This window comes from Eurytemora carolleeae, unplaced genomic scaffold (assembly GCF_000591075.1).
Source record: "Eurytemora carolleeae unplaced genomic scaffold, Eaff_2.0 scaffold107, whole genome shotgun sequence".
Lineage (NCBI taxonomy): Eukaryota > Metazoa > Arthropoda > Copepoda > Calanoida > Temoridae > Eurytemora > Eurytemora carolleeae.
This window is the reverse complement of record NW_019396413.1, coordinates 93,012-114,112: the sequence shown is the minus strand read 5'-3', so window position 1 is coordinate 114,112 and position 21,101 is coordinate 93,012. Positions and strand designations below refer to the sequence as shown.

General features: G+C 32.1%; 2 protein-coding genes across 2 annotated transcripts in view; one reads left to right on the top strand and one right to left on the bottom strand.

Moving 5' to 3' along the window:
* The window catches only part of LOC111702836 (type II inositol 3,4-bisphosphate 4-phosphatase), a 60,394-nt gene extending 58,991 nt beyond the window's left edge, over window positions 1–1,403 (top strand). The window contains exons 37-38 of the mRNA XM_023474617.1: window positions 105–1,075; window positions 1,181–1,403. Of these exons, the coding sequence (XP_023330385.1) occupies window positions 105–237 (133 nt within the window). The 3' untranslated portion in view covers window positions 238–1,075; window positions 1,181–1,403. The remainder of the gene's footprint in view (window positions 1–104; window positions 1,076–1,180) is intronic.
* Window positions 1,404–6,927: 5,524 nt separating this feature from the next.
* LOC111702835 (uncharacterized) lies at window positions 6,928–11,791 on the bottom strand. The gene is made up of 7 exons (XM_023474616.1): window positions 11,756–11,791; window positions 10,298–10,402; window positions 9,695–9,787; window positions 9,110–9,166; window positions 8,786–8,852; window positions 7,871–8,334; window positions 6,928–6,948 (listed from the first exon to the last, which is right to left on the bottom strand). Exons 1-7 carry the CDS (start codon window positions 11,789–11,791, stop codon window positions 6,928–6,930), a joined length of 843 nt encoding a protein of 280 aa, XP_023330384.1.
* Between the last annotated feature and the right edge of the window lie 9,310 nt (window positions 11,792–21,101).

Below are 21,101 nucleotides of genomic sequence, written 5' to 3'. Positions count from 1 at the left end.
GTTTTACCTTTTTTATTTCTCTAGATAAGTTTTAATTCAACTTTTTAAAAAGTTAATTAACATTTATTATGTAATTAACTTAATTAGCATATATTATGTTCTAGTGAGGGTGTGAGACGGCTGAACTGTGAGAAGAATACTGGAGCACCTAAATATGCATTTAATAGTCTTCAGCTTACTACCTTTCCTAAGCTGTACAGACCCCCGCCCGGTACATACGGGTCAACAGAGACATAATTATGTACAGACCACCGCCCGGTACATACGGGTCTACAGAGACACATATATGTACAGACCCCACCCGGTACATACGGGTCTACAGAGACCTTGATATGTACATTATATAATGTTTTAACTTGTACCATGAAAATTCTTAGCAGCTCTTTTAAGAGAATCTTTTATGTTACATGGCGTAAGTCATTTTATATCCAAAAATCTCTGATTGGTGTACTGTACACCTTAACCCACCCTGACTTAAACCATTCGATTATATTGATTTGGTTTCTTTTCAATTCAGATCCCGCGATTTAAAAGCTAAGGCTTGGGTCGAATTTTCTTAAACCCAGCTTTAAGATTCAATATTAGACTCAACTCTGACGATAACTTGTGTCACGTGATTGACAGCTGCGAGATCTTATAAGACTCGACTTAGGAGTTAGGCCCAGTGAAAATAAAACCGACCTTGGGTTGGTTTTAGTGGCTCCATGTTGAGCCTTGTTCTCATAAAACCCGGAATGCACCAATTCCTACCATGAAAATCCCCCAAATAGAATATTAAACCGGGTTTTTGAACTCAACTCTGTGGAAAATGCAGCTTGAATCCGAAAGCTCAAGCCGTAAGTAAGGCCCAACGACATCTTGGACCTGAGTCGTATTTTTCCGAATTTTTTAAATCGCCGGCTCAGTTAAAAAATAAAACAACTATAAACAACTATAATTATATTTCATGTTGGATTAAAATCTGACTCCTCTTACCTCTTATTAAAGAGCTGTTGAGAAGTACAACGTTTTTCGAATTTCTAGTAATTGTAACAAACTAAAATTTTGTCACTTTAAATTTCTAATTCCAATATTTGTTCAACCTGATGGCGTAAACCTATGATATTTCAAACTTAGATTATTTTATTTAAAAGAATTCAAAGTTTAAAATATCAAAGGTCTACGACATTCGGATGCAAAGACCTACTTTTGCGTAAAATCAAAACCAGAGGAGCTAAAGATCACAAAGTAGTACGAGTAATGTAGCAAAAATTTGATCTTTTCTTTCTGTCTAGTTGAGTGTTACCACTTATCAAGAAATTATCATGTTTAGTGGGTCACACGCAAACACTCAAAATTTCCGACCCTCCCTGTCTTGTAATAAAACAGTCCATTTTTTCGGAATAGATTATTTTTTTACTGTTTACCCCGGTGTTAAAAATAAGGAAAAATTTATCAAGATAATTATTAATTTATGCATTTAAAGGGACTGTAAAGGAAAAATGAAAGGGGGTATATGCTGAAAGCTAATCACTTTAGCTCTCGATCACGACCCATGAAAGTTTTATCTGATGTGCCTACCTCGAGAAACTGATTTACAACTTTGTGAAATTTATACGAAAATTAATATATATACAATTTTGTATAAAAGTAGTGGGTTTAATAAGATCAAATTCAGCAAATATGCAACCAATCTGAAAACGATGATATCCCAGAGAAAGCTAATTGTAACTTAGGTTTACTCCAATTCTTATTTTATATTTGTTATTTCTATTTTTTATAGATTTAATTCATAATATTATTTATACGTCCGTATTGCTTGACCAGAAATTCCACCAATGGCAGTGCAGTAAAGTGGTCACGTGATACAGGCGGAGACACGTGACCAGTATACTGCTCTGCCATTGGTGATACAGTTTAAATTGCACCCCGCGACCCCCAGGTTTACGTATGTGAGTAGGTAGAATATATGGAAGCTTAAGTCTGTGTATAATTGCACCCCGCGACCCACAGGTTTACGTATGTAAAGCAATCCGACTGGAACTATTAAAGATTGAAGTTGAGGAGGTAGAATATATGGAAGCTTAAGCCTGTGTATAATTGCACCCCGTGACCCCCAGGTTTACGTATGTAAAGCAATCCGACTGGAACCTATATGTTGTTGAGCTCCTACTTTCGACATCGCTCACGTCTAGAGTTTTTGAGCTACAGCCTTGAAACTTTGCATGCAGGCGCGGAAATACTCCAAGATTTATGACCTAAAACTTCAAAGCTCGAATACTTTTTGAGTTATTAAAGATTAAAATTGAGGGAACGGTCACGAGACAGGAACATCAGATAAATCTTTCATGGGTCGCGATCAAGAGCTAAAGTGATTAGCTTTCAGCCTATACCCCCTTTCATTTTTCCTTTACAGTCCCTTTAAGATTGATTTTTTTCCTAGATTTCTTTTTTCTTTTACTTTAAAAGGACCTCAAAATGTCCAGACATATTAAAAAAAATTCTAGGAGAAAAAATGCAATTATTGAGGAACTGATCACTCGCCATAAAATTCAATTTTGAATCCCTATTTCTTTGCAACCTGACGTGCAAACCAATATTTCAAACTTTGAACATCTATGTTTTAATGTTTTAAATATTAAGATATGAGGATTAGAAAACTAGAGATTCATGAGAATTATCTGTCCTTTTTACTTTAATTAAGTATTTCTGGTTTTTTAGAATATTACCTAACATGATGAGCTCATGGATTAAAGACAGTATTAAAGGCGCTTCCGAAATTGAGACAAATGTGCCAAATATCACACTGTATTCACACATTTATAAAGCGCACCAAATTTAGTCATTTATCTATGAGAAAATTAACATAATGGAAGAATTTTAAAAAAAAATCAATGCTATAAAATGCATTTATTACTTACAGTTATCTAATATGGTAGAATGATTTTATAAATAAACAAAATTTACATATTTTTGATTGTAAAGACGACCTTTATTTGTTTATGTGAATATTTTTTCTTGTACTTAACGTTTTGTATAGAGATGATAGGAAATTGTAATATTTTAATTTAAATATCATGTTTTTCGTATTCCCTGTACTTAAACTACATACATGTACTTGTATTGCAATATGAGTATATAATTGTCATTGAAATATGTTATTCACATCATTTAATGATGAAATATTTATCAATTTATATAATCGCAATGAAATTAGTAATACGTATAACTAATTATGTATTAGAAATTGCCATTTTACTATATAAATTATTAATTGCTATTTAAATTGTAAATTAAATGTTCAAGATTATTTTAGCCCCAAAACTTATTTTTAAGATGTTTCCTTTAAAGGATAGCTGTGTAGGACCCCCCCTCCTCATCTTAGCTCAACCAATTGCAGTACACATATCAACTTATCATACTAATTGTTCTTTAATGTAAATAAATTATTTTCAACAAACAGACATTGTTTTTTAAACTGCAGAGAAGAAAAGTATTATGACAATTTTTCAATGAGTTTTATACTATATTTGGTAAATTTCAGTATTTGCGAAAATAAATAAATAGCCATGAATATGTGGGAACAGTTTAAAGAGTTCCATATAGTTATTTATTTAAAAAACTAAATATCTGCAATATTCCATTATCAGAAAGTGAAGAATACGACATTTGATGAATTTTTTCGATGTATTCGTTATTAAAGGTTTCACTGTAGGTGTTGAGGCCGCCTCACTTCCCTTTCTTACAAACAAATTTAGGTTTTAAATTTTGATTTTTAATCGTACTCCAAAAAAAAGCCAATTTTAAAAGTTTTAAAATATTTCATCAGGCAGATTTTTCTGTTTTAATTGGTGGCTTTTCAAAAATCTTTTTTAATTTTTCAATTTCGACCAGTCATAAACCTTTCCCTTGGGTCATGTGAGATGTCACACAAAATTTGGTGGTCAAACTATTGGTAAAATAGTTTTAAAAATATGTTTTGTGGTTGATTTCTTTGGTCAGAATGAAAATTTCTTAAAATGTTCTATACGCATCTCAGATTCTAACGATTTTTTTTGTAGAAAAATAACTAGAAAAAATCCTCAATACCTAAATACGATGTCCAGCTTACCGAATTTGACGTGAGCTGTTGTTGCCCGGATGATCGTTCCCATAGATTAATTAACAATAACCCTGAGGCAGAAGCCCAAAGGAGTTCCGCGCAGGCAGCGTTGAATTATAACAAAAAGAGATAGAGAGAGCCTGTGCGGAACTTTTTTGGCTTCTGCCTCAGGGTTATTGAGAACAAATAACCCTAATTCTTGATAAGACGACATCTAGTGTTCTATCTGTTATTGTTAAAAGGAGTGACCGGCTATGTAAGGTAGTTTAACTGAGTATGCGGTGTTGACGTTGTGGAAAGCTTCTTTCGGATTCATTTAAGACATATTAAACTTTTTTAAGATCTGTAAATCCTGAGTTTCAGTGCAAATTCGACGTTTAAAACTCCTACTTTGAGGGTGTTTTCAGAATTAGTTTTTTTTTATTAAATAAAGTTTTCCACAACACTGTATACTCAGTTCAACTACCTTACATAGCCAGTCACTCCCTTTAATTGATCTACGATTATTACAACAAAGACAAAGTAAGCTTAATATTAGGAAAATTATGAAGAAAGAAGCGTTGTAAAAACTCAAAAAAGTTTCTAAATGAAAAAATGCATCGTTTTTGTCTTGAATTTTCTGAAGTTATGCATTATGCATGGAAATGGAAATTAAACTTGCATTTAAATTACATATTGTACTTTTTATTATACAAGCTGGAAATTAAATGTCATTCTTGAAAAAAGTGTTTAAAGCAGATGTAAATTTATTTTAGATATTTCATCCTTCTATCAACAACGTTTTTGTATTTTTCTCATCCTACATGCTAGAAGAGTATATACTGTACAAGTGTACACAGGTAAACAAGCTGACAATATATTTTACAAAAATAATTTAATGTTTAACAGGACTGACCGGCTAGTCATGGTAGTTTAGCTGAGATTGCAGTATGTAGAGAAGTCTTTCAGGATTCTATGAGACCTATGAGACGTTTTTACAGTGTAAAAATGTAAAGCAAGAGGGCAAATTTAATCATTAAAATCCTCCTTTACTGTCCAATCTGAGCAGGCGATTTAAAAAATTCAAGAAAATACGACTCGGGTCTAAGCTGTTGTTGAGCCTTATTTACGGCTCGGGCTTTCGGATAAAGTTGCATCTAATTTTCAACAGAGTTTAGTTCATAAAACCGGTTTAATTTTGTATTTGTCGGATTTTCATAGTTAGAATTGGCGCATTCCGGGTTTTGATGAGAAGAAGACCCAACATTGAGCATTATTCTCCACTAAAACCAACCAAGGTCGGTTTTATTTTCATTGCGCTTAACTCCTTAAGTCGAGCCTAAGATCTCGCAGCTGTCAATCACTTGACACAAGCTGTCGTCAGAGTTGGGTCGAAGATTGGGTCTTAAAGTCGGGTTTAAGGAATTACGACTCGAGCCGAAGTTTTTAAATCGCGGGCTCCGGAGGGATGATTTTGAGAATCGGTTTTTTAAAAATTATTGAATAAAGGCGATTAAAAATGTAACTAATTATTTGTTAAGTGACAGGTTAAGAAAATAAAAATTAACTCTTAAAATCGAAAATGAGTAATTTTATTCAGTTATCAGTTTCTGTTATGTTTGGTGTTCAAAAACGTTTTCCGTAGATTTTCCATAATTTTTTTTTGAAAAGACGACATTTGAAGAATTTGAAGAAATTTGCGAATAAATACATATATTCAATATAATAATGATAAAGAAATAAAGTTGATTTCTTTACAAATTTCTATTGAGAATTATGTTCCTTAACAAGTACTTAGTTTACTGTAACATTTTCAATAAATGTTTTATTTAGTTTAGTTTATAAAGAGCATAAAAAAATGTTATTCCTAAATGCTGTCAGAATTTGTTCGGAGAAAAAAATAATGATAAAAAATAGTTTAGTTCGGCAAAAATATATCATAGTTAATATAGAATTTTTAAAAAGGAACCATTAATTAAAGTTTTAACGTTTATTATATATATTTAAATCATACGGTGTTTCATTCATTTTGATTCTTTACAAGGTTTTAGCTTAATACTGTTCAGTGTTTAATAAAAAATAACATTTTTAAAAAATCCTTAATATAAATGGCTTTACACATAATAAAGTAACATTTAAATCCAAGAAATTATCAAAAAACGCATACATTTAAAAAATTTAAAAAGCTTATAAATTTAAAAATTAAAATGGAGGTTTTTGAAATTTTTGACTAAGGAAAGTTGTTCGTTACTATTTATGAACATATTATGAGCCTACCTTCTGTTAATATTTTGTTTTCACTGGGGGGGGGGGGGGGTAAGAATTATTAATTCAGAGGATAAAAATATCCGGATAAAATAAATTATATACAGGGTGTCCCACGAAACATGACAGTTGTTGAATAGTTTTGAATGTCTTCTTCCATATATTATTTTGGATATTAAAGACTTTTGCATGTCATTCCGTCAAAACATCTTTTTCTCAAATATTTTTTGCTTTGAAATCAATTTTGCAATAATACAATTGGCATACAATATACTTTATCATTCTTTTTAATATCAAAAAACTTAACTATATATGGAAGAAGACATTTTAAACTATTCACCAACTGTCAAGTTTCTTGGGACACCCTGTACTTTCTTGATATTTCTAGAAATCTAAGTTTGTACAAATGTTATAGTTATAGTCAAACTAAATGTTGTTTATCACAATTTTAATAAAATTGTACGACAGTTGAAAACTCATTAGTATATGTTTAGCTGCATCAGGAACAATTTGAAAAATAAATTTTAATAAAAAGACTAAGACTTAGATGAGTCTATTTGTATCTTGTTTCTTCTGTACTGTATTCAGCGCCATCTATATTTTTAATCAGCTGCTCTATACTCCTAAATTAACACAATAAACAAACTGATCAATTACCACAGTCTCTAACTTTATCAGATGTATATCTTTGCAACCTGATGGTGTAAATATTTGAAATTATAATTTTTTGACTGCTTTATGTATAGCAGAAATTCTCTGTTTAACGTATCAAAGGTCTACACTCTACGATATCGAAAATTTTGGGTGGATTTTGTTAATCTTAAAAGCTTGATCTCGATATCCGTTATGGGCTCTTTTAAGAGAAATTGAATTAATCCATTCAGTCCATATAAGATAGAGGATTGGAGATCAATACTTGATCCCTAGATTTACTATGTTCTGACTTCAGGTTGCAAATATATTAGGATTAAAAAAGAAAAGATTACTGCTAGTAGTATAATGTTATGTTAACACCCATGTTGTTGCAAATATATTAGGATTAAAAAAGAAAAGATTGCTGCTAGTAGTATAATGTTATGTTAACACCCATGTTGTTGCAAATATATTAGGATTAAAAAAGAAAAGATTGCTNTAGTTTCAAGGGACCCTGAGCTACGCTTATAGTCCTAAACATCATTTTAACTTGAATCTAAGTTTAGATTTTCTTTCAGTCGAGTTTTTCCCGGCCCTGCTCTCGTCTTTCATCTTTCAAATAATTTGCGAAATTTAATTTTTAACCTAATTTTATAAATACTAACATTCATGAAATAATGATCACAAATTAATTCTATTCCTGACATTTTCAAAGTGTGGGTTGCTCTTTTCGTGCTTTCAAAATTATTTAATAAATTGAAATCCAAACGAAATTCTTCATATCTCTGGTAATCTGAAAGCACAAAAAAGGCAGACCATATTTTGGAATTTGCAGGTTTAGAGGTATTTTGTGAATGTGATTAAAATCACTAAAAACTACAGTTTTTTAAAGGTTGGGGAAATGAATATTACCTGCCCTTTGCAATTGTATGACGGGGCATTGTAAGATGGAGGATTGTAAGATGGAGCATTGTAGGATGGAGCATTGTAGGATGGAGCATTGTAGGATGGGGCATTGTAGGATGGAACATTGTAGGATGGAGGGCTGTAGTTGCTAACTGGAGCAGCTTGCGGTGACCCATATTCATCAATGGCACCTGCTTGAGGAGATCCATAAGTATCAACACTAGATGTTGCGGCATTCGGTGTTTCATGCGCATGAGCAGAATGTGAGTGCTGATTGGCTGCAGCGGAGTGAGCGTGATGGTGATTGGTTGAAGCTCCGTTTAATGGAGGGAAGTGACTAGTGCCCTTGTCTCTCTCTTCTCGAATAGAATTATCAGAGAAGATTTCATCTAGGATTGGATCTTTATCAGGAAGAGGATCCTTGAAATCTAATCCCTTCAAATCATCAGGTTTGTCCCAGGTTGAAATTCCTAAATTGCCATCAATAAATCTAAATCTGAGTTATAAAATAAACACAATGAATGATAAACAGTAATTGCAATGTTTTATATTGTTATATTGCAATTGTTCATGTATTGTAAACAAACTTACTCTAAAAGTTTCAAAAATTTACTTTTAAAGAACCGCAACAAGTATCTTACAGCTAATTTGCTTTACCAAGATAGAGCTTCACACTTTTGAAGAAACAAAGATATTTCAAATGCTGGCTAATTCTTCCAGGAAGGTTAAATCGGCTCACATTGGTCAACACTTATTAGAGTTCGATCAAGTTTAACCAATATTTTATTGACAACAACTTTGGGAATTTTTGTAAATATGAATTCCATTAGTCTCCCTGCTATGTACAGAAACTCATTCTTCCCATCTAAAAGGTCCCAACCAATATTTTCTAACAGGTTTGGTTTAAATTAATTTCTCTACTTGTTTCCGTGTTGTAGTAGTACCAAGCTGAGTACTGAGCATCCCATTGTGCAATCCAGTTCCCAACCTAATCAATTCAGTTTAAACTTTTGGAATCAATTACATAAAATAATCTCTGTTTGTGTGTATGTCAGATCATAGCTCAGGCCGATTTGCTTCAAATTTGAAAGTTTCAATTGAGTAAGTCGACTTTTTAAATGAAAATTTTTTTACCAGGCAAAGTTGGGTTCTCAAAATTAGTAAAATAGTATCATTATCATTTATCATAAAATGTTGAAAAAGAAAAAAAGAAAAAACAGATACACTTATTGGCAGAATACGAACCTGTAAATATGTATTACTAGGATCTGCTGAAGCTGGACTCCTCTCCTCCGGTGCAACCTGGATATTTATAATAATTAAAAAGGTATGTCACTACTTATCAATATATTAACAATTAAAGGTAGGTCACTACTTATCAATGTATTAACATTTAAAGGTAGGTCACTTCTTATCAATATATTAACAATTAAAGGTAGGTCACTACTTATCAATATATTAACAATTAGATGTAGGTCACTACTTATCAATATATTAACAATTAAAGGTAGGTCACTACTTATCAATATATTAACAATTAAAGGTAGATCACTGCAATTCAATATATTAAGAATTAAAGGTAGGTCACTACATTTCAATATATTAACAATTAAAGAGGTAGATAACTGCAATTCAATATATTAACAATTAAAGGGGCCACTGCTATACAGTATAACAATAATTAAAGGGGTAGTTCACTGATTTTCAATATATTTCTTTAGATAAAATCCCTTTGAATTTTCCTTGCTCGCTCTGAATTAATTAATAATTTTTACACTTAAAAGAACAAATATAATCTATTTTATGATTTTACAATGATTTAATACTTACCAGGACAGGAAGTAGCTCATTCTCCTCAACATCAAGTCTACTCATAGCCTTCTCCTCAACAAATCCAGCGGCCATCTTGCTTTCTCCCATTTCCTGGATTTATATATATCATATACCCAGCCACTATCTTGCTTTCTCCCATTTCCTAGATTTATATATATCATATACCCAGCCACCATCTTGCTTTCAATTCCATATTCTAGATTCATATATATCATATACCCAGCCACCATCTTGCTTTCAATTCCATATCCTAGATTCATATATATCATATACCCAGCCACCATCTTGCTTTCTCTCACATCCTAGATTTATATATATCATATACCTATTACCTACAGCCACCATCTTGCTTTCTCCCACATCCTAGATTTATATATATAATAAAACTCTTCGCTCATATAAATATTTATTTGTATGTAATGTATAGATATATGTTTGTTGACTTTAAAAGTCACTATAATAAAATAAAGAGATCTAAAATGGATATTTCTAACATTTATTTTATGTACATTCAAAACCTTTTAACCTAAATAAAAGAAAAAAAAAGAAAAATACCTCTTGAACTTGTAATAAACTGTTTATTGATTAAAAGAAAAATACCTCTTGAACTTGTGAATCATCTCCCCCAACTCTGATAGTTTCTACAAGGTCGATAGAGAAATCGTCGACGAAACTGTTATCTCGTCTGTCCCGGGATATATCGGTCTGAAATAGAAAAGGTTAAAATTTTCATAATTTATCATTTACGTCATAGAAAAAATGTAAAAAGATGACGCAAATTTGATTGTTTAAGCAATCGTATTTTAGATCTAAATTGTTTGAAACAAATTGTGCAAAGATTACAGTTTTTTGCCCATGGGTTTTAGTGTACAGACACATTTTTGGGGCACACTTACAGTATGTGCAATGTACGGTGGTGTTAGGTATCTTCTATGGTATATTTAATCTATGGTTTAACCAACACGGATTCATGACTCATGACTAATAATGCAGTTTAAGATGCACCCGAGCATTCCACAATAAATTTATATTATATTCGTATAAAAAGCCTTTTTGTTATTATTGCAAGCAAATATGTGTATTGATAGATTTTGAAGTGAAGTATGGGCTGCGCAGTCCAATAAAATAATAAGTTTAAGCAGGCATGTCAAATTATCGGTACCCGATTAAGAGGTTTTGCATGACTAACATATTTCAAAATCTTTTTCCAATTTCATACAATAAAATCGGTAAAAAGATATTCAGAGAAAATGAACTCAACGGATGGAACTTTGGAAACTGGAAAAGGATTTCTATTGTTATAAAATCCCCATGTTTATTAGGAATCTTATATGTTCAAAACTAGTAAAAAGTACAAGTCCGTAAAGAACAACCTCCTTCTAAAGTACACATATATTTACAAAGTAGGTCTACGGTCTACCATAGTACAGATTTATAAAGTAAACAGAGTACAAACCCATTTACTATTAAAGTACACAGAGTACAAACCCATCTACTAGTAAAGTAAACAGAGTACAAACCCATCTACTAGTAAAGTGAACAGAGTACAAACCCATCTACTAGTAAAGTAAACAGAGTACAAACCCATCTACTAGTAAAGTAAACAGAGTACAAACCCATCTACTAGTAAAGTAAACAGTGTACAAACCCATCTACTAGTAAAGTAAATAGAGTACAAACCCATCTACTAGTAAAGTACAGGTTGACAGTAAACATTATACTATAAGTACACAACTACGATTGAACTATGAAAGTCTAAAACAGGACAGTATATATAATATACATTCTTACCTATAAACTTCAAAGTACAGGAAAGGATAGAACAGATATTGAAGGAAAGGATAGAACAGATATGGAAAGAATATTTAGAACAAAACAGATATTGAAGGAAAGGATAGAACATGTATTGAAGGATAGAACAGATACTTAATTGGATAGAACAGAAATTGAAGGTTCAGAATTCATATACTTCTATCTGTAAGAGAGAATTTCTAGTCTGGATTACTTCATGCATCGATGCGTATAATTTGAATCAATAATTTCCAATGTCAAACTGACCCTTCCCTCCCATCCCCCTTCATCGTAATTAACCATTTCCGAAGATTAGACATTTAAAAATAAAATAAATAAAAAGTGTTTTTTAGCCTGATGTCTTAACATTTCTCATTAAAAAGTTGCGACGTCGGAAACTGCGTTATTAAATAATAATTATAAGCTAGACACATGAGACCGTACTTTGAGACCATGTACAGTCATTTAATAAATAATTTGTGTGATTAAATGAAGTTCACCTTCTCTCTGCTTTATTATTGACAGCACGATCAAACCAAATTATCAGGAATCAGACTTAATGAATAGTAAGAAGTAGTTAAACCACCTACCACCGGTTCAAACTTTTTTTAACCGCGGATCAAGGCATGGAGAGAAGTGATTCAATTTAATCTATTGATTAAAAATGGTCCCAAAAGCCGAAGTTAAAGTATTTTAGCCGCGTCTCAAATTTGAGAAGTGGCTCAAACATTGATGGTTCCACTTGAAATTGTAATCGGTGTTTAGAGATTTGAGCCGGCGTTTAAATGGAACCGGTTTTTGCGGTTCAGCGACGCAATCTATAGTGGTTCGGATCATCCAGCGATCAGACTCATTTGTTTGTGACTTCTGGATAGAGTTTTTTCTCTCTCTCTCTCAAATTCCTAAAATGTATGGTTATTGTATGGTATAAGGTAAAACAAATTTAACTGAAAACATTTATAGAGATAATAAAAACCGAAAAGTTAAATAGAAACAAAAACTGAAATAAGCAAAAGATATATCAATCCCGAAACTAAATTCTAAAAAATTATTAAACCCAGAGGCGGATACAGGGGAGGAGGCAGGACCTATGCACCCCCTGAGATTTCAGAATAGCTTCTTAATAGCATTTAAGGGAAAGAAAACCTGGTGCAAAACAGGAAAAATATTTATCTTAAATCAAANTTTTGTTACAGTAACCTACATCACATAAAGGAAAACGATAAGGTCTGATCAAATTATAACTTTAAAAATATCAATTTGCAAGATTTTCTCGAAATCCACTATTAGCCTGAAAACAAAAACCCAGTCACCTATGTTCATTGTTAAATTTAAAACAACCTGAAGTCCTCAGTTTATTCAAAATTACTCACGCCGTTTCCCGCGCTTGACCTTAAATTATGATTTTAGCTAAAGTGCCCAGCACACGAGAATTTCCCGAGAAGGGACTGGTTCATTAGGTGTACTGTCCCGTTTTGCCTTATATAGTCTGTTGTATGTGTACTGTACAGCTCCCTCTAGCTGGTTAGATGTCAGCCCGGTTCTTGAAATGAACAGGACTTAAAAGTGAGTGTTGCCCGTGGAATTTCCTAAAAAATGAATTTGTTTAACCTATGTCACCCCAGTGTACCTACGCGTTCCATCAAACAAATTTCAGTCAATTTGGTGTAGCCGTTTGGCCTGCTATATGGAACATATAAACCAAGGTTATAATGCAAGGAAAGTTATTTCAGAGGTGTGCGCATCTTTTGTACTGCAGTGTACTGTCATTGGACGGTAATGTAAACACAAGACGGATGTCAGAGACTGACATGGGATCCATCTTTCACATAAAAAATCAATGACATATTCTGGTCATAGGAACTATTATGCAAATTCTATTAAAATTATCAAATTTAATGCTTTAATGTCCTCGGATACTAAACGAACATTGATGCATCTATTCTTGTTTACAAATTCCGCCCAGAGTGAACTGGTTTCAATATTTACGCAGAGTATACGCAACTTCAATTAACTTTCCTTGCATTATAACCATGATAAAAACGAGCGAATAGCTTTATTATATAAAAGAGTTGTAAAGCTATAGATCGAACACCGACTTCAATCTTGGATTTTTACAGCGCTACTAAAGCCTTGTGATATTTATAAAAATTAAAGAAATTTCAAAACAAGTATCTATATATATTTATGAAGTAGTACTCTCTGTGTGACCATTTTATATGTCAGATCATAATTATGGAACCCCTTAACCGATTTGCCGTAAATTTTGTATGAAGAACTGAAGCAGAACCACGGGAACGGGGGAATGCTCTAAGCTTGGTAATACAAATCAAAGTTGAGTGGAGTGACTTTTTAAGGATTGTTTAGTTTCCAGGCCAAGTTGTGGTCCCAAGCTAGTAAGAAATATATTTATAATTCTGAAAAAGAGAGTAGATTTATTTCTCAAATACTCTCTCCGGTTCTATAAATTTCAAAGAATGTAACCAATAGCATCAAAATGCATAGTCTAGGAATTTCTCAATAATATTTATATCTAGACTTTTATTCGTCGTGGTACAGTGTACAGTGTACGTACATGTAATCTGCAAACTGATATTTTTTTGGAGAAAACGCATTTTAAAAATTAACAGAAATCAGATGAGTAAATGCAAAATGTTAAAAAATGAGACATCGCCGGCGGGTAACAAAGGAATTGACTCTTTGCCACAAACTCTGATTTTCTAATCCCAATATCTTTGGAACCCAATGTCGTAAACCTTTGATATTTCAAACTTATATTTTTTGATCTAACAAAAGTCATAGTTTGAAATTTCAAAGGTTTAAGACGTTGGAANTTCTAGGTTTTTATAGAGGGGGGGAGTTCTGAATATAGTTTTTCTAGGTTTTTATTATGTACAAATGTCGTATCTTTGTATCAACAATTGTTTGCTCTTTTTTACCAGTTTTGAAAATTTGTTTATAATCTATATACACAATACAATACACAGTGATACACAAAGGATGAGACTTCAGAGACGACTGTATGAAATCTATCATGTCTTTTTATGACATTTTCGTTTCCATGCAACCATAAACTTATTAATATCCAAATCATTAAAAGAATTATTTAAAAAAAGACAAAACTTAACCTTCAGATCGTTGATAAAAATCATTAAAGGTGTCATTAAAGTCTTACACTTTGTGGGTAACCCTGTATATTCATGAATTATATAAATATTCTTTTTATCATCCAAGCATTTTTTTGTGAACACAATTTGCCATGTATTTAAAAAAAGTGGAATAGATTTTATACAAGATGGACCACAATTGTTTAATTGTACAAATGCATTTTACTTAAAATGGACCACATTTTTAAGAAGAATGCCCATTTTTTAAATAAGATGGACCAAAGTTTGAAAAAGATGGACCACATTTAAGGACGATGGACCAGATTTCAAAGAAGTTGGCCCATATTTAAAGAAGATGGACCAGATTTTAAAAAAGTTGGCTCATATTTAGAGAGAATGTATCAGATTTTAAAGAAGTTGGCCCATATTTAAAGAAGATGAACCAGATGTATATTGTGCTTAAGCATGTGGAATTATGGGAAAACAGCTTCAGTTTTTATATTTCTAATTTTATTATATAATAATATATATATATTATATCTGTGTCAACATAAATTTCTATTTAACCAAATTCCTTTCCAAATAACGATGAATTCTGGCTGATTATTAAATTTCGATCATGCACAGGGGCCAGGGGGTGTCTCAAAAAAGAACAATATAAAAATGCAACGCACTTTTGATACTCATAGTTTTTACAACTGATTTAAACATCGAGATATATTTTGATAATTCATTTAATAGATTTTACTCAAAGTTCTTTGCTCCAATATTTTTTCTTGACACCCGAGATAACTATTGAGCGTAACTATCAATATTTGAAATATTTCGAATTTATTTAGAAATTTTGTAACTTTCGTTTTATAATTGTTTACATTTTACAGTTCTATATTTCACGCAAATTATACGTACAGTCTATGTTACCATATGCCCAACTCAATGGGGGAATGAATTACGATGTGGGAATGAACTACAATGTGGGAATGAATTATAATGTGGAAATGAATTATAATGTAAAAATTAATTATAGTGAAAGGAATGAATTACAATGTGAATGAATTACAACGAAAGAATGAATTATCATGTGGGAATGAATTACATTGCGGGAATGAATTACAATGAAAGAATGAATTATCATGTGGGAATGAATTAAAATGTAGGAATGAATTACAATGTGGGAATGAATTACAATGAAAGAATGAATTATCATGTGGAAATGAATTTTAATGTGGAAATGAATTATAATGAAAGGAATGAATTACAATGTGAAAGAATTACAACGAAAGAATGAATTATCATGTGGGAATGAATTACATTGCGGGAATGAATTACAATGAAAGAATGAATTATCATATGGGAATGAATTATAATGTGGGTATGAATTACAATGTGGGAATGAATTACAATGTGGGAATGATTTACCAAGTGGGAATGAATTACAATGTGAAAATGAATTACAAGGTGGGAAGGAATTACGATGTGGAAATGAATTACAATGTGGGAATGAATTACAATATGGGAAAGAATTACGATGTGGAAATGAATTACAATGTGGGAATGAATTACATTGTGGGAATGAATTACAATATGGAAATGAATTACAACGTGGTAATCAATTACAATGTGAAAATGAATTACAATGTGGGAATTAATTACAATGTGAGAATGAATTACATTGTGGAAATGAATTACAATGTGGAAATGAATTAAAATTTTAAAATGAATTACAATATGGAAATGAATTACAATATGGAAATGAATTACAATGTGGCAATGAATTAGATGAATTGTGGAGAATGAAAAAACATTGTGGAAATCAGTTGCAATTTGCGGGAATGAATGACAATTAAAATTTGCGAACGAATTACATTGTGGAAATGAATAATTACCATTTGCGTGTGGGAATGAATTACAATGTGGGAATGAATTACAATGTAGGAATAAATTACAATGTGGGAATGAATTACAATGAAAGAATGAATTATCATGTGGAAATGAATTATAATGAAAGGAATGAATTACAATGTGAAAGAATTACAACGAAAGAATGAATTATCATGTGGGAATAAATTACAATGAAAGAATTAATTATCATATGGGAATGAATTATAATGTGGGTATGAATTACAATGTGGGAATGAATTACAATGTGGGAATGATTTACCATGTGGGAATGAATTACAATGTGAAAATGAATTACAATGTGGGAATTAATTACAATGTGAGAATGAATTACAATGTGGAAATGAATTACAATGTGGAAATGAATTAAAATTTTGAAATGAATTACAATATAGAAATGAATTACAATGTGGCAATGAATTAGATGAATTGTGGAGAATGAAAAACATTGTGGAAATCAGTTGCAATTTGCGGGAATGAATGACAATTAAAATTTGCGAACGAATTACATTGTGGAAATGAATAATTACCATTTGCGAATGTAATTGAATTCCAATGTGGTAACACATTAAAATTTTGGAATAGTTTATAAAATTGATTGAATAAAATCTGTAGAGTCGTCTATAAAGTGTTTGTACATCTATAATTATAAAGCTCTAATTAATATATATTTATTTGTTAGATATAGCTGGCCAGACGGCTGAACCAAATTGACGAATATTTTTACGAAACCCATGGGTACCCATGCAGAGTGCAGAGGGTAACATAGGCTAAAACGTTTTTTCTTCAAAATAAAAAAAAAATCAAAGTGTTTTTAAATTCCACGGGCAACGCCGGGCACTTCAGGTAGTTTTACATAAAGACATTCTATAAATGGACATCAGGTTTCACATAGATTACAATAACGGATAGAATATTTCATATTAAAATAAATAAGAGATACGTATACGACATTTTTCAAATAGAAATGTTCATAGATATTTGACAGGCCATTATTAGCATGATTTTTAGATTTACAAATAATCTATATAATAAATCTCTTCGCTCATGTATATATATATTTATATGTTAGCTATAGCTGGCCAAACGGCTGGACCAAACAGGCTGACATTTTTTTGGGAACCCATGGGTGCCCTGACGGTAACATAGGCTAACAAATTCGAAAAAAAATTTTATCTTCAAAAATCGAGGTTTTTAAAAGTGTTTTTTAGATTCACGGTCAACACCGGGCACTTCAGCTATTATAAAAATAAAATGCATAAAAATATTGTTTTACAGTGTTTGTCTCCCTCTCGACCAACAATATACAGGGTTACCCATATAGGATAAGACTTCAGAGACGACTGTACAAAAGTTATACTGAAAGTTATAATGAAATATTATCAGTTTAAAGCGAAAATATGAATAATATGTGAAGTAAAAATCAAAAATTGTAAAAATAACAGTGTTTGTAATTCATCAAATAAGATTACTTAAAAAATAGTTTATAAAATGTCTTCTTTGAAATGTCTTTCTATGAAATGTCTTTTTTGAAATGCCTTTCTATGACATGTCTTTCTTTGAAATGTCTTTCTATGAAATGTCTTTCTTTGAAATGTCTTTCTATGAAATGTCTTTCTTTGAAATGTCTTTCTATGAAATGTCTTTTTTCAGAAAATGTCCAATTACACCGTTTGTTAGGTCTAAAAAGTTCTAAATAACCCTATATTATACAAATTTAAACTTCTAAAAAACGAAGACGATATTTGAAAAGGTTTCCATTGTTTGAATATAAACACTGTCCTATAATTTACATCTCAAAAAATGTAAAGGCACAGGATTTTATTCCTCTTATATTGTTCTGTAAAGGAATTGAGTCTTTGCCACAAACTCAAATTTTATTAAACCTATATCTTTGCAATCTGAAGGTGTAAACCTTGGATATTTCAAACTTAGATTATTTTACATATGTAACAAAATTCATATTTTGAAATATCTTATGTCTATAACATTTGGTTGATAAAATATAGAGATCCAAAAATCAGAGTTTGTGGCAAAGACTCAATTCCTTTAATAATCCCAACATCAGAAATCCCCCAATGAAAACAGGAAACTGTGCAAACTATGATGAACGAAGAAAGAAATGGTGACATGTAAACAACATTTTAATGTTAACAAATTTTACTGGAAAGAGAATAAATCTACTTTATTATATGCGTGTTAAGATGGAATTTAAAGAATTTGAGCCGCGGTTTAAATCCGCCAAAACCCGGTTTAAATTAAGCGCCGGCTTAAATCTTGAAACATTTGATACAATTTTAAGTGGAACCAACCATATTTAAACCGCGGCTTAAATGTAAACCGCCGCTCAAATTCTTTAAATTCGTCCATTGATCGTTTTTTTGGTTCGTTTGCTAGATTTTATGAACGTCTGAACCGAATGATCTCAGATTTCATAGGACTGTTTTTAAAACAACAAACGGGCAAAAACACGAAAAAGAGACTATCCTATCCAAAACAATCAAAATCATATAATCTATTTTAGGCTGACGTAAGACAATGGGCCACAAATCTGGGCCAAGTGCCGCTCATAAATTTCACGATTAGGGAATCATTCATTTGGCGTACCGTTCCTTTTTCTCTTACATAGTCTGTAATTGTACTGTCCAGTTTTCTCTAGCCGGTAAAAAGTCGGCCTGGTACTTGAAATGAAACGGATTTTACAGTAGTGCCACGGTTAGGATAGATTAGGGGGCCGAGCACTGCGACTATTACATTAAAAAAAATTTTTAGCCCCTATTCTAAATTTTGTCGGCTTTAGTCAGTTCCTGTTCTGCGGCTTGGACTTTCTAGGTTAAGCACTGAAGCCATAGATTTATAGATGTCAGTTGTGTCCGATATAAAAAAAAAACATTTTGCCCGTTTGTCGCCCTTTTTCACCCTGTGTCGTTTTACCCTTGGTCACGTTTTTTCTCGTTTTTGGTTTGACCCTTCGGCATTTGACCAGGTTTGACCCCATTTTGGTAAATCAAGACTTAATTTTTCCAGAGCAAAAGTTTAAATTTCAACCTAAATCGGAAATGGTCATTTTTAGTTGTTTTGGGATGACCCGGGGGGCAAAAGCAATCTGCATATTAATCAGCATTGTCGTAAATCGATTTATGAACAATTTAAGCAAACTAGAAAGACCCGCTTGAGGCCAAATTACCGTGAAAAAGTTTTTTTTTATATTTTGATTGACGTTTTTACATGTTTTCACTTTGATTAAGATAAAATTATATCTGAATACCATGAACGCATAATTATTACGCAATTGGTGCGTAATATTGTTGCTCAGTGGTCCGTAGAATACAGAATATGCTGATATGTAAATGTCGCAAATACTAATTATTAGGATGATATACTTTTACAATCGAGGCGTGTCCTTGTGAACATCAGTTAAAGAATGGTTGGGAACAGATTAACATATATTCAATGATATTTTTAGGTTACAAGAGAACAATATGATTCTATGGAACCCAGGGTAAGAAAAAAAGAATTAATAAATAATTTGTGATAATTTGTGAAAATGTCTCATGATCATGAGCATGTCCAATACCCTTGAAACCTTTATCTGAGCAACCATAGAGGAGATATTGTCGTCTTCCTATCTTCAAACGATCATTTCCATCTTTGTTTCTGGTGAATAACTCTGCAAGTTAAATTTTTGGAGAAACCAATATTGGAGATTATCAACCTTCAAATAGGAAAACAAGAATTTTTTTTTATAAGTTTTGCTCCGACCAAGGTGTACCGTTGTTAATCGAGCATATTCCTGTTTAAATGAGGGGTATGCTCGATCCCTTTAATAACGCTTGTTACAACAAATTCTTGTTTTTTTTTTTGTCAAACTTTTACTCCCAGAACACAGTTTGTTCACAAAAGTATATATTGCACATTCTTGAGAAACTTAAGTTAAAGCTTTTAAACTGTAAATTAGTTTTTTTTTAAATATTGCGACCAATTTGGTAATCTGACGTAACCCGACCTAATCTGACCTATCTTGACCTAATGGGACTGGTCGTGCGACGTCGCTGGTTTCTAGGGGGGCTAGGGGGCCGAGCGCTGCGGCCATGATATACCTTTAATTCACAATTTTTAATATAATTAGTGTATATTTAGGGGTAGGTTAGGTTAAGCTCATTTCTGGGCCGAGCGCTGCGGCTAGGACAGGCTATAGGGGGCCGAGCGCTGCGGCCACATGTCTAGGCTGACCTACGAAAAAGGCCCATCATACCTACTAACGTGTCCAAGCGACAGTTTAAAGTAGGTCGGATGCACCAATATGCTGTTTTCAACGTGCCCATCCGACCTACAGTGCATCGGACCAACCACAGCTGTTAAAACCACGTGCTTGTAGGTCGGATGGGCAGTAGAGGGGATGGGCGTAGGTCTAGAAATACACCATCACAAATTTAAAATTATAAAAAACGAAGACGATATTTGAAAAGGTTTCCATTTTTTAATAGAAACACTGCATGTCCCATAGATTTTCATATATAAAGACATGGCTTCACCTCTTGTACGCAAAAAATGCTCTTTTTACTTGTTTTATAATCATCATACATAACGTGGTCTTTTATAATAAG

Bases quoted from the DNA above. Each gene is read 5' to 3' on its own strand.
- LOC111702835 (XM_023474616.1), bottom strand. From the start codon at position 11,791: ATGGTTAATTACGATGAAGGGGGATGGGAGGGAAGG. The intron at 10,403-11,755 runs GTCAGTTTGACA...TTTCTATTTCAG, and splicing joins AAGGGGGATGGGAGGGAAGG to ACCGATATATCCCGGGACAG. The intron at 6,949-7,870 runs GTAATATTCATT...GTGTTAATTTAG, and splicing joins CATACAATTGCAAAGGGCAG to GAGTATAGAGCAGCTGATTA.